Raw genomic sequence first — 12,890 nt, forward strand, 5'->3', positions numbered from 1 at the left:
TAAGAATATTAGACTTTATTGTCAGCTGCTTGATGATCAGTATAAAATCATTTTCACACTATATACACACACACGGCATTTGCAGAAGTATAAAGGTTGCACTTATTGCACACTTCAGGCAGTCAGTACAAGAGGGCACCTGTTTGTAGAGAGAAAATGTCTGAGGATGTGTGTGATGTATGACGTACATGCAGTGGAAAAAGTTAGCCGTCAGGGTGAGAAAATGTCCCAGTGTCAGTTTTGGAGGGATTGATGTGTCTGCAGTACAAAAGGCAGCAAATCCTGTAAATTGTGAGCGTCTAAAAGGAGAAACAAGTTCAGACACTCTGTGTCACGAAGTGGCAAATAATCGTCTTTTTTTTTTTTTTTTTTCTGTTTGGACAGACGTGAGGAAGACTTGCTTTCTTGGTTACAAGCCATTAACAAATCACAGCTTTATAACCCAGAACAGCTTCAGATACAACTTATTTCTTAATATAAAAGTATAACACCCCTGATCTTGGTGCGGCCACAGAGTTGATTTGACTTCATGTGGTGGGCAGTGTTGTCTGTTCCTGGGTTCACACTGAAAATCAAGCCCTAAACATGAACACTTGTAATCCTTTCTCATGTGTCCATGCATTCAGTAACTGGTGTAAAACTGTCCTCGCTTGATCGAATCAAACACAAGCGAGAGACCACAGGAATCACAAATTCATCTGTAACTTGTTGGAAAAAATGGAGGCATGTGATTGGCTATCTGAGGCTGACTCTGAGCAGGAAGGTTCGGATCTCCATTGGCCTCAAGGTCACCTCCCACACAGAGGGTTCTTCGAACTTCTTCAACAGGGGCCTCTCTTCTGAAAAATAGGTGTAAAATATGTGAATAAATGAAAAAAAAATCTCCTGTCATCCTGGAACTATTTAAAGGTCCAGTGTGTTGGACTGCAACCAACTGAATACCTCTCGCCTCACCCTTCCCTTCCAAACATGTAGGAGAACCTATGGTGGCCACTAAAAAAGTGAAAGGTGCTCTCAAGATTCAGTGTTTGGTTTGTCCTTTCTGGGCTACTGTAGAAGCGCGGCTGACACCATGGAAGAGGACCTGCTTCCTCTGTAGATATAAAAAACTCATTCTAAGGTAATGAACACTCAATGGATCCCCATAAATCCTACATACTGGTCCTTTAACAGCACATTCAAAACTAAACTTGTCATTGGTTCATCATCAATCATTGGTTGCTGAAACCTAGCAGCCAGTTGTTGCTAAAAGCGTCCATGCCCAAAATCATGTATAATGTTAAGCCTAAATATAATTTTAAAAAGCGAGTTATATAAAGAATTTTAATATGGAGGTCTATGTGGATTGACTCGCTTTTGGAGCCAGACTCAAGTGGCCATTAGAGGAACTGCAGTTTTGGGCACTTCCACGTTGGCTTCAATTTTCTTGTAACAAGCCAGCAATAAAAAGGTCAAAGGCCCAAAGACAGGCCCCTCGCAATAGATACAAGGTATTCAAACTTACCTACAGCAACAGGAAGGTGAGAGAGACTCATTTTCCCTCCTCTTAGAAAATGAGTCTCGTTGAACCACTAAAACACCCTGCAGTTTACTATTAAAGCTCTGAACCATAACAATGCATTTATGGCTCATTATGTTACATTGCCTGCTTGATTAGACCCTGCAGGGAAATAGTCTTTACAGTTAAGTTGACTGTAATGGAGCAGTGATTACCACCCTCGTAGAATTAAAATGCATCTGTGAGGCTCCGTGTTCGCCCTCCTCTCTTCAGTCTACCGTTCAAACTGAACTGGAACCTTAACCACCAGCCAAGAGGTCCATCAGTGACTGGCAGCTCACCAGCAGCCGCTTCCTGCCAGATTAGATAAGACTTTATTGATCTCACAATGGAGAAATTCACTAAGAGAGCTGACAGATGAGACAAACTCACCGACAGTTGGCTGCCTGGTGTTCGTTCATGGTGATTGTCAATTGATTTCTCTTTTCCTTGTCTTAACAGCAGGTTAAAGGTCAGGGCAGGTTAATATATATATTTAGGATTTTTACTCTTGTTTTGAATACCTGGCATGTTTGATGACATTTTATTGACATTTGTTCTACTCTAGTGCAGGGCTGGGTATTGTTTTACATTTCTCCATACTATTGCTGATACAGCACTTAAGTTTCGATGCACATGCCAGAACACTTTGAACTATAAATAACAATCAGTAGAAAGTAGCAGAAGCAGCCCTATAGGAATAAATAGTCTTAAATTAGCTACATTTAGATTCAAATCATAAACTATCTTAGCTATCTGTGTATCATGTTCAGATCTACTGCACTGATATTAATGACAGGTGTAGGTGTCCTGTACCTGTCTGTGGTGTCCAATGAAAGCGTGTCATCTCGTCTTTCCACTGATTGGCTGACAGATTCAGTTCAGACACGCCCAGAACCTCCATAGTGGAAAACAGTTTCTGTATGGGGAGGGGTAAATTAGTAATTATTTACATTTCATTATATTTATTTATTTTACTTAAGCAACAATATATCCATAAAACAGAAAGAAGCAAAGTAATCTTGTAGTGTTTTTAGGATTAACTCAAGAAATGGGTTTAAACAAAATGAATGTCCCACCTGCAGGTTGACGGTGACGGGCTGTGAGTACCGTTTGCTCTCCCAGCTCTGGAACTGATGCTCCAGTCTCAGCAGCACCGAGTCTTTGTCCCACTGTGTCAGTGTGAGCAGGTGGACAGCAGGGGGCAGCGCAGCCTGCAGCCCAGAGAACTACAGACAGACACACAGACGCAGAAGACCACAGACTTGCTGTAAACCCAGTCATACAAGCCAGATGGATGATTCACAACATTCAGCTGGATAAAAACAATGAAAAGTTGCTCCGTTCCTTTTTGACTGACCTGTCGATCGAGTTTTACATGAATCACAGGCTGTCATTTCTCTGTCATTCTTAATTAGACATTGACACTAGTGCCACTTATTATTACTGGGTCTGTAAACATGTCAGCATATAGAGCAAAGAGAGCTCAGCCTGCTCTCCTGAGATTTAGTGAAATGAAAAAAAAAATGTCTGAAAACATGAACATGTACAAAAGAAGGGCAGAGATGCAAAGATCCAAACAGGCAGTAGACAGTAAACACTATAAAACATGGATGTAGTCTCTCTGATGTCAGCCATTACTTTCTGTAGAGCCAATGGGAGGCTCAGTGACAGTGGCCCTGGCCGTCACCATTTTGGCAGTGCCTGACCCCTGGCTAGTCCACAAATGGGCAAATAGGTGGAGCATGGGTGGAGCTGAGCGGGCTGAATGAAGCTTAGTTGCTGGAACCTAGCAGCTTGCTGTCATTCAAAGCAGCCATGCCCATAATTTAGCTAACTTTAAGCCATAATATAACTTAAACGAGTGAGTTATATATAAATTCATCCCTGTACAGTTGTCATCAAAAGAGCAAAACTGTTTTGTGCACCAGTCTGTAAACATGTTTGTTTCTGCTGTAAAGTTAGCCATTTTAATATGGGGGTCTATGGGGACTGAGCCGCTTTTGGAGCCAGCCTCAAGTGGCCATTTGCAGTTTTTGTTACTTTCCTATTGGCTTTATTTTTCAGCCCCTGACTTCGCTGCCAGCCTGAAGTGTTTAAGGTTAAGACAACATTAGGCCACTTAAAACTACAACAGCTGAAAGGAACAGTGATTCAAATTGGATGTGATTACAGCCTTCCTTTTGTCATTTAGTTTTATACTTCCTGTCTTGTCTTCGGCACCCACCGTTGGCAGAAAAGTGGTTTGAAAACAAAAAATGCTTCCAGAAACAAACAAGTGAAATTATCATGTTCAGTTTGTAGCTAAGGGACATACTTTCCTATACATTATTAACGTTTAGAACATTCAGTCTCCTTTTTTAGCATTTTATGCTATGCTTGCTGACACCATTTGTGTCACAGAGGTGCAAAAAACAAATCTAACTTACCAGAGTTTACGTTCTTACCTCTAATATTAAATAATTTGACCAGTCCAGACTAACATTATTTGCATAAAGCCAACTCTTCACATGACCTCCACGATGGCGCCTGGCATGTTTGCTTTGAGATCTGTACAGCAGCAACAAAGTCTATTTGTTATACTGCTCCTCCGCACTCACCTCCAGCTGAGTGTTTGGGTGCAGATCTCCATCAGTGAACGTCAGCAGCGGCTGCAGTACTACTTCCTGCGCCAGGGGGCGGTGTGCGTCAGCCGCGCTGGGCGGGCGGTCCAGGGAGAGCAGGAAGCGGCCTCGGACCACCAGCCCTTCTGGGAAGATGTGAGATGTCTCGTTGAGAGGCTCAGCAACGCCGCGAACATCATCGTACAACAGCCGGCGGTGGAGCTGACGGATAGGAGGGTGGAGTTAAAAGGGACTCGATGTGAGTGTGTGTCAGTCTTGTTGGGTCTGAAGCAGGCTAACTACTGACAAGGATTAAGGATGTGCATGACTCACCATGATCTCGAGAGAGCCGTTCTGGATGCTGCCGCCTCCTTGAGAGCGATCCGTCACCACAGTGAGCTGGTGCTCATCATCCTGAAAACACACACACACACACACACACCGAGATGGATACACACACACACACTGAGTAGTTAAGGTGAGGAGTGAGAAGAAATTAAATACACTGATGATTTTATACCATTAAACTCTGGATAATCTAAAGATTTTATTGTTAAAAGCTTTCATTTGGGCTGTTGCTTTATTAAAAAGTAGTTGCTACTTCTTCTAAATGGTGGATTATTTCAGAAAAGCTCATCACGCACACACCTTGATGAAGGCACGGGAGTTGATGGGGTAGTAGTTTCCAGCAATGGGCTCCGACTGCTTAAGATGCCAAGTGGGCCGGAAATCTGTCCTTAAGAACAAAAAAAAAACACAAAACAACAAGTCTCAGTTTAATACTGATGTTGCTATATGACCCACACAAGCAAACAGGACCATCGGCAAGAGGATTGGCTGTTTCTATATAGTTATAAGGCATACAAAATAAGTTTCGTCTTTCTTTTGCTCTCTTGGAAACACTACTGCATTTGTCCACAGGGGTCGCCAAAATCAACACAAGATCAAAGTTCTTTGTTGTTGCTTTAAACTACAAATTAGTCAATCTTGGCAGATAATGTCTGAATTTAATATCTGCCAGATGTTACAATTTAAATCCAACATTAAAAGGAAATCTGTTAAGCTTACTTTCTCTGCAGCACCTCTCTGCCATTGGAATCGGTGTAGAAATATTCACCAGTTTTGATGCTGGTGTCCAGACGAGTGATCACCTCTTTCCCCAGGTCGTCACTGATGGATGAAAAGAGCAAGTGAGGGATGAAGTGATCCATTTTGGCCATACGAAAACAAAATAAACAAGTAAAATAATGATCAAAATCTCTTAAACACTAACTAACGACTAACATACTGCTTTACTGTATATGTGATAAACACACACTCACTCGATGGGCAGCGGCCCGACTGTCCACTCCAGCTCCAGAGCTCTGCTGTCAGTGTAGAGACGAACCACCTGAGACACCCAGGGAGCAAACCACTGTCTCACCTCCTGCACAGCTGAGGTCTGGAGGGAAGATACAAAATAACGTCAGCCTGTGAGTTAAATGAGTTATTAAGGAATATAATGAAATCAAGCTGACCACCGCTCTCTACCTGAATGCTCTCTGTCTTGGCGGTCTTGCTGATGATGAAAGGTGTGGAGGAGTTGGGTCTGAAGATGTATGCACCTGAAGGCTGGTTACTCCCTGAGTTGTTACCGTCGCTGGCATTGTACCTTGAACAAACACGTAACAGCAAGCATTCAGCAAGGCAAGCAAAAGTCTGCTGTCTCTGGAAAAAAGCTGGACTAAAGCATCTGCAGGTGTGTGAATTTCTATCAGAGACACTAACCAGTAGAAATTCTGCGTCAGTTTGATGGTCTGTTTGGTCTCCAGGTTGCTGAGGCTGCTCAGGAGGCCGGTGTCGGGGTCAAAGGTCACTCGTAAGAACTGGAAAACATGGACACACAAATACTCAGGAGAAAATACAAAGATACTTCATCTTGCTTTACAAGCCTAGAAAATACACACAGGTCTTTAATTGAGGGAAATTCATCAGTGCAATAATTTCTAAATCATAACAGAGCCACTGCATGAAAAACCCAAATCGAATTGAATCAAGATCTAATGGAATAAATTCATTTAAATCCTCCACAGTTTATAGAATTTTCAAAATAAGATGGATGTGGTCATATCAACACTGCACTGAGAAGCCAAAGCCAGTGTATGCTAACGCCGTGGTAAAGACCTTGTTCTGGATGGCTGTGGGCGTGCGGTGCTGTGTGGAGGCAGGTGGAGGCCCGTCCTGAAGCAGGGACACAGAGTAGGTGGTGAAGCCCAGAGAAGGAGCCTGCACCTGGAACACCAGCTCATTGACAGCGAAGCCTCGGTTTCTCCTCACGTCCCGGGTGGATGTGGACACTGCCACCACCTGGAGCAGACACACAGAGGAGCTTGAATCTATTTGAGCTTTATGCATTTTCTTTACGCACACCATGAATGCATCATCTGAATTCTACAGGATGTGGACTATTTTATGAAATGCTTTAATCCAAAGTAATTAAACTATGGCCGCAGAAAATTTCCACCTTAAGCAATTTTTATCCCAAACTTGACAAAAACACTTTCCATATGAAAAGTGCATTATCATGAAATATGAATAAAACATATTTAATAGATTATAAACACTAGCAAGTTGCTATAAAAACTGGATAATCCAACACATTGTCAAATACCATGTCTCACACACACACACTGACCTGGCAGTCCACAGCTTTGCCGTTAGCGTCTGATACGGCGTATGCTGTTCCATTCACCGGCAGCCTGACCGGCCAAGTGACGGGGCGAGCGAGAGGGTTGTAAACATTGACTGAGAACTGAGAGAGAAAGGTGAGAACAATGCTGATTACTACATATATATTTACACAGCTGTCTTGGAGGATTCACACAAGTCTAAGTATGTATTTGTGGGCTCTTAATGTCGTACTGTGAGGAGCCAAACTCACTGATATTGTGGGGGGTTGAGGGGTTTAAGACTTGTTTTTACAGTTAGAATTAGGTTGTGTTAGGGGTAGATGTTTGGGTAAGGAGCTCAGGAAATCATCTACTGTGTCACCTTTTTGCTGGACTCAGTGAGAGGACACACACTGATGTTGAGGTTGTCACAGTAGATTCGATCTGCAGACGAACCGCTCAGAGCAGCCAGACTGTTACTGACCAAAACCTGAGAGAGAAACGAAAGGTGCGTTAAATTCTCTACAATCGGATCTACAAAAACAATGGACGTACAAAATAATACAACAAGAAGTTTCATCTTAACAGCTGATCATCCAAAATGAACAGCTTTTATTGGAAAATTAAAACCTGTTGCTGCATCAAATTCAGAATAAGCAGATATTTACAAAAATCAAAGAAGCTGATGAGGTAAAACATTAAAAATATTGTCTCTGTACGGTTTTCAATTGAGTATATGTTTATTCATGTTTTACAGAGCATCCCAACTTGGAACTGGTGGAACTGATGTTTATGTTGAGCGAGATAATGCCGTGTGAAGCTCGACATACCTGACAATGTTGCCAGCCGTTAGCTAGCCTCCTGGCGTAGTCGTTCGCTACGTGTTGCTTCTCTGTGCCCGACACCGCGTCATGGTGCTGAGCCACTGCCATGGCTTTCTCTGACAACGACAGCACAAACAAACGTCTGCGAGTGAACCCTCTGTATGGTTTCCAGTTAAATTTATTAATATTAAGACCACTGTGACTTTGAGAATTGATGATGGTTGATTGATTTGACCAGTGATGTTTAACAGCAGCTGTATTAAAAACCAATTCTCACTCATGGTCTGGCTGTCGCCCTCCCCAAAGGGTCCGTTCCTGGAGGCCGGACCACCCAGTACCTCCAGCTGATTGCACGTCTGTGAAAAAAACACAGTTACAAAAGTCTGCAGACCTCTTCAGAAGAGTAAGACGGTGTAGTATAATATTTCATACAGACATCTGTGGTCCCAGAGGATGCATCCTGCTGGCTGATGCCATCAACAGGTCAACATGGTGGCATTTTGACCTGTTGCTGACTATAAAAACGAAACCTGGCTGAATTCATGAATAGTACTTGAAGATTCATGCTAACATAGCATAATGCAAACAAAAGTATAATACAGGGCCAAATGACAGAGCATGCCATACCATGAGTCACCATGTTAGTGAACATGCTGCAGGTTAGCATATTAGCATGCTAACTGCACAAAATCCATGTGAATTTGCTAACACGCTAAGGTTTAGCATGTTAATGTGTGTTACCATGATAACAGTTAAACTAAATAATAGTGTCCTCTCATGCTAACATGCTAAATGTTAGCTGAGTCAAGTCAGACGGTGTGCGATGTCTTTAAACGGCCTCTGGTGGCGACATTTTCACTGCATACCAACCAGAGTGAGTTAAAACAACTTCCCAAATGTGATGATGTGTGAACGCTGTCACCTTCAAATACCTGCAGGTTGCTGTTGCCGATCCTCTCGTAACGTTTCAGCGCTGGTCGGCTGGTGAAGTAGCCGGTCCAGAAATCATGAGCGTCGTCCGCATAAGGGAAGAAATCATCCGTCTTCAAAGCCCTGGGTTGAAAAGAGGATGACAGGACAGCTCTTTATGCCGTCACTACGGGTGAAATTCTGACGTCGTAACGCCAACAAGCTGATTTAAAGTTCACACTACCAGGTGAAGTTTGCTCTGTGCAGCTCCTGCAGGTAACAGGAGGGGGTGGAATAGAGCACGTTGACTTTGCCGCCGTTCGCCTGCTGGGCGTTGACGTAGTGGATCAGCTTGTCCAGGTTCTTGTACCACAGGTTGGCATTCTCATACTGGAAGTCTGAGCCCATGGTCATGATAATGTGGTTGGTCTTGTACACCTTTGCCTGAGAGAGGAAAAAGATGAGAATGAATAATTACAAAAAGGTAACAAAAAACATGACATTGGCTTTTTATGAGTATTTTTTAGCACATTTCCACATATAATCAAATCAAAATTAAAAGTTTGCTTTGTGGATTTCTTGTCAAATTAAATGCTGATATCTGGTGACTCCTGGTGGCAGTCTGTTTTTATTGGCTTCAGGTTGAGAATGAATGGAGCTTGCTTTTCTAATTATTTATGACTTTGTTAAGTTGTCATTAGTCATCATATCCTTTAACCATTCATGTCTGAGATATATGGTGTGTTTACGTTTAGCTGAGAGCCTGGTCGTGTGTGCGTCTCACCTGACTGTTGGCGATGGCGAGGAAGCGCCTCACCACATCGTCTACATTATAGTCCTCTAGGTCAGGGTCGTCTCTGATTGGTGGGTCATCACATAACTGGTCCCAGCAGAAGCCTTCAGGGGGGTTGTACCCGTTTGGAAGGATCCCTGTTGAGTGGGAGGGAGGGCAAAAGTTAATCAACCAAATTAAAGAATAGGTCAAAGAGAGAAGTAGAGTTTTGTTACCGGTGAAGAGGTCCGCCATGGGGGGTGCGAGGCTGTCAGACGCCCTCCACAGAAGCTCCTGCTCCTTCTCCGTCATCCTGCGAGCCCGGTCCTGGTAGTCCAGACGACCAAAGAAGAAGCCGTCATACCCCATCTGGAAAAAAACACACAGAAAGCAGTTAGTCTAAAGCTCAGAGGTGGATGCTCAACTGGGCGGCTGCGTGCTTGAACTCATGAACTGACAACGAAGGCTAAGGCATTACACCCCGCAGCATACTGTGTGTCTTAAAGGAATTGTCTGATATGTGCTTGTTTGCTTTCTTGTGAGATTTAAATGAGGAGGATTTCACCCTCTGGTTTGTACTAGAACCAGAAATCTACAGCCAGCAACTAGTGCATACCAGCACCTTTACAGCTCATTAGTTAACTCTTTATATCCGATTTGATTAAACCAAAGTTTTCCTGGCAACCACTTGACAACAGGACTCATTCAACCAAGAAATGGTCCTGCACATAAACACCTGTACAACCGTAACTTCTTATCTAACTCTGAGCACATTGTGACAAGTATTTCCTAAGTGTCGGACTCATCCTTTAAGATGAACTACCTGCGCAAACATGGAGGCGTGTTCGCGGGCGTGGCCGAAGGGATCGATGTGCCAGGCGACACGGGGCCGACCACAAGACCCAAACGTCTCATTGAGGAACCTCAGGCCCATGGTCATCTGGTCGATGACGGCGCTGTAATGGGTGGTGGCCTCGTCACTCATGCACCAGCCGCCATTCACAAACTCCAGACGGCCTGGAGGAAGGCGGAAGGGGAGAAGTGTTAAATCAGGTTATGGAATAAAACCCTTCCATCTTAACGTACGGCGTCGGTTCACGTACCTTCATTAACCAGCTGTTTGACCGTCTGCTGCATGCTGGAGCTCTGCTGCTTCCACCAGCGGTAGAAGAACGCCGTCTCCACATAGATGAACCTCCTGTCCGGATTCTTCAAGAGCTGGTCCACCACGGAGTCCAGGATGTACTGCACCCCCGCATGCTGGATGTCGTTTCGATCTGCACACAGATGCACATATGAACATACGCATGCACATATAGAGGACAAATGTGATATTATAACTTCAAGAAGCTGTAAGGAAAGCTGTAAGAAGCTGTAAGGAAAAATAAAATTACGGTAACCGAACATCTGGGAAAATTAAACATGTTGCAAAACATTCCCACACATACACACAGCACACACTATGAGTCCATCCACACTGCAGATGACCTCTGCTTACTCAAGCTAACGCAAGGGTCAAGAACAGATGACGGTCACCTGCTGAACATGCAGTTCCTCACTATAAAAACAACACATGTGATGCTGAGATAAGCAGGCCAGTCACTGAATCACAATAAAACTATAAAACTGTTTCAGTTTCAGTGTTTACTGGTGAAGACCACTGACAGAAGGCGTATGATGGGACATAAAACGGCAACGAGGGAGCTAAAGGGATCATTTCCAACATGCTGTTGAGGGAGGAGACAAATCACCAAAGCCATCAGAAAACAGCTGTAGAAAGTGCTGTAAAAAAGTTAATGAATCTTATATAGATGCTTAAGCACCATGGTCCATGTGTAGGTAATAATAATCATTTGGTTTGACTGTAATTGATATGCTATATAAATAACCCGTACTGATTAATCAAGTTTACGCATTCTGTCACTGCAGCACAAATTAGCAGTGCTTACTCGTGCAAATTATTTTTATTTTTGTTTTCTTGTTTTTTTAAGTGTAAGCTTGGCTCACTTGTAAAAGGGAGCTTGTTACTCAATGTGTTCTTTCTGCAAGCAAATTAAAAATGTTGCTTCCTTTTTTTTTAAAAAAAAAGAGGGAAGCAAGTGTGTGTGGGGCATGTACTACTTATGTTCTGTTTGCACATTGTGGGGACTGTCATGTCTGATGTTTGTGGATTAATTAATGCTGCTGCTGCTGCATGAATGTGTATGTTGCATTTTACTGCTGTAGATGTTTATGGTTGGTCTGATTTTAACTATTTTATATACTGTTGGCTAGTTAAATCTACAGCACTGCATCATGCTCTATAAGATCATATGTTTGTAGTGTGGCTGTCCTGTGAGAACCACGTATCTCTAAAAACTCGACTTTTAATGAGCTCAGAAAAACAGCCTGTTTTCAGCTTTGTGATGAGTTTCCAGCTGATCCAAGAGGCTTTTAAAGGAGTTTACTTAGCTGAAGGAGGAGGAGAATTACTCAGCCCATACAGGAACACTACATCCTTCATCTTATTAGAAAACCTCAAAGTCAGAGATACGTGGTTTGCACTGGACAGGAAATTGCAATCCAAAAATAACTATGGCAACTAAAGCTGTCAGACAAATGTAGTGGAGTAAACTGTACAATATTTGCCTCTCATATGTAGTGGAATAATATGGAAACACTCAAGTAACGTACAAGTACTTAAACTTTATACTTAAAGTGCAGTACTTGAGTAAATGTACTTAGTTACATTCGAGCACTGGTGTGTGTGTGCGTGTGTGTCCTGACCTCCATAGTAGTACTGGTCCACGGTCTTGAGCCAGCCGACATCATCATGTGTGTGAGGGACCAGGTGGACATTCAGCATGTCTGGCTTGGTGGCGTGACATGACTGCACACACACAAACACACACTAAGGACACATCTACAGCTACTGGACCGACGTTACTACACCACTCTACCGGTAAGGAGGGCGAGTCAGTGGAAAAAACAAGATTAAGAGATGATAAAAGGAGGCATAAAGTTTATATTCTCAGTTTGACCTCATTCTTCAAACAAACAGAAAAGCAAAATAAGGCGGATGAGTGAAACTGAAAGTAGAAAGTCTTCAGTTTTAGTTATCTGCTGATGTTTAACAACTAAAACACACTCATTGAATCTCAAATACGACCATAAAACAGCAGGAATATGAACGCAGCTCACCTGGTATCCGCAGGCTCCGGGCTGTCTGGTTTCCTGGCCGAGAGGAAAACTTAAAACGCCACTGACGACGAACACGAAGGCTGCAGCCAGCTGCTGCCACCCGGCCGCCATGTTGGGAAATAGTCAACAAATCATATGACATCTGTTTATGTTTGGTAGGGTCACATGACAAGACTTCCGAAATCTGTTTGGTAGGTGTTCCCTCAGTTCAGACTCTCAGGCAGCACAGAGGGGAAAAACAGAGACTGCAGATAGGCAGGTGCTTAATCACATGCTATTGGTGACTATAAGCTACACTGTTGGACAGGAATGTTATATTTAGTGTACTTGTTAGGCAATTAATGATAAATTGATTCATTATTTTTTAATAGACAATGATTAATCAATTAATTGATACAAGTGAGGTCTTCAAACTCT

General features: G+C 43.0%; 1 protein-coding gene across 2 annotated transcripts; it reads right to left on the reverse strand.

Annotated features, from left to right (window-relative positions):
* Window positions 1-12,587, reverse strand: man2b1 (mannosidase, alpha, class 2B, member 1). 2 transcript variants are annotated; one of them, XM_041933051.1, is made up of 23 exons: window positions 12,474-12,587; window positions 12,060-12,162; window positions 10,397-10,570; window positions 10,117-10,310; window positions 9,530-9,662; window positions 9,306-9,451; window positions 8,766-8,965; window positions 8,545-8,665; window positions 7,890-7,968; window positions 7,619-7,728; window positions 7,171-7,278; window positions 6,815-6,931; window positions 6,304-6,486; window positions 5,908-6,005; window positions 5,671-5,791; window positions 5,463-5,581; window positions 5,209-5,310; window positions 4,789-4,876; window positions 4,474-4,554; window positions 4,138-4,362; window positions 2,617-2,766; window positions 2,354-2,456; window positions 1-836 (listed from the first exon to the last, which is right to left on the reverse strand). In XM_041933051.1, exons 1-23 carry the CDS (start codon window positions 12,582-12,584, stop codon window positions 736-738), a joined length of 2,967 nt encoding a protein of 988 aa, XP_041788985.1. In that variant the 5' UTR covers window positions 12,585-12,587; the 3' UTR covers window positions 1-735. The 2 variants fall into 2 exon arrangements, with proteins under 2 accessions (XP_041788985.1, XP_041788983.1); XM_041933049.1 differs by having other exon boundaries at window positions 1-839.
* Window positions 12,588-12,890: the final 303 nt, after the last annotated feature.

Source organism: Chelmon rostratus, chromosome 3, assembly GCF_017976325.1.
Source record: "Chelmon rostratus isolate fCheRos1 chromosome 3, fCheRos1.pri, whole genome shotgun sequence".
In the NCBI taxonomy this organism is placed as follows: domain Eukaryota; kingdom Metazoa; phylum Chordata; class Actinopteri; order Chaetodontiformes; family Chaetodontidae; genus Chelmon; species Chelmon rostratus.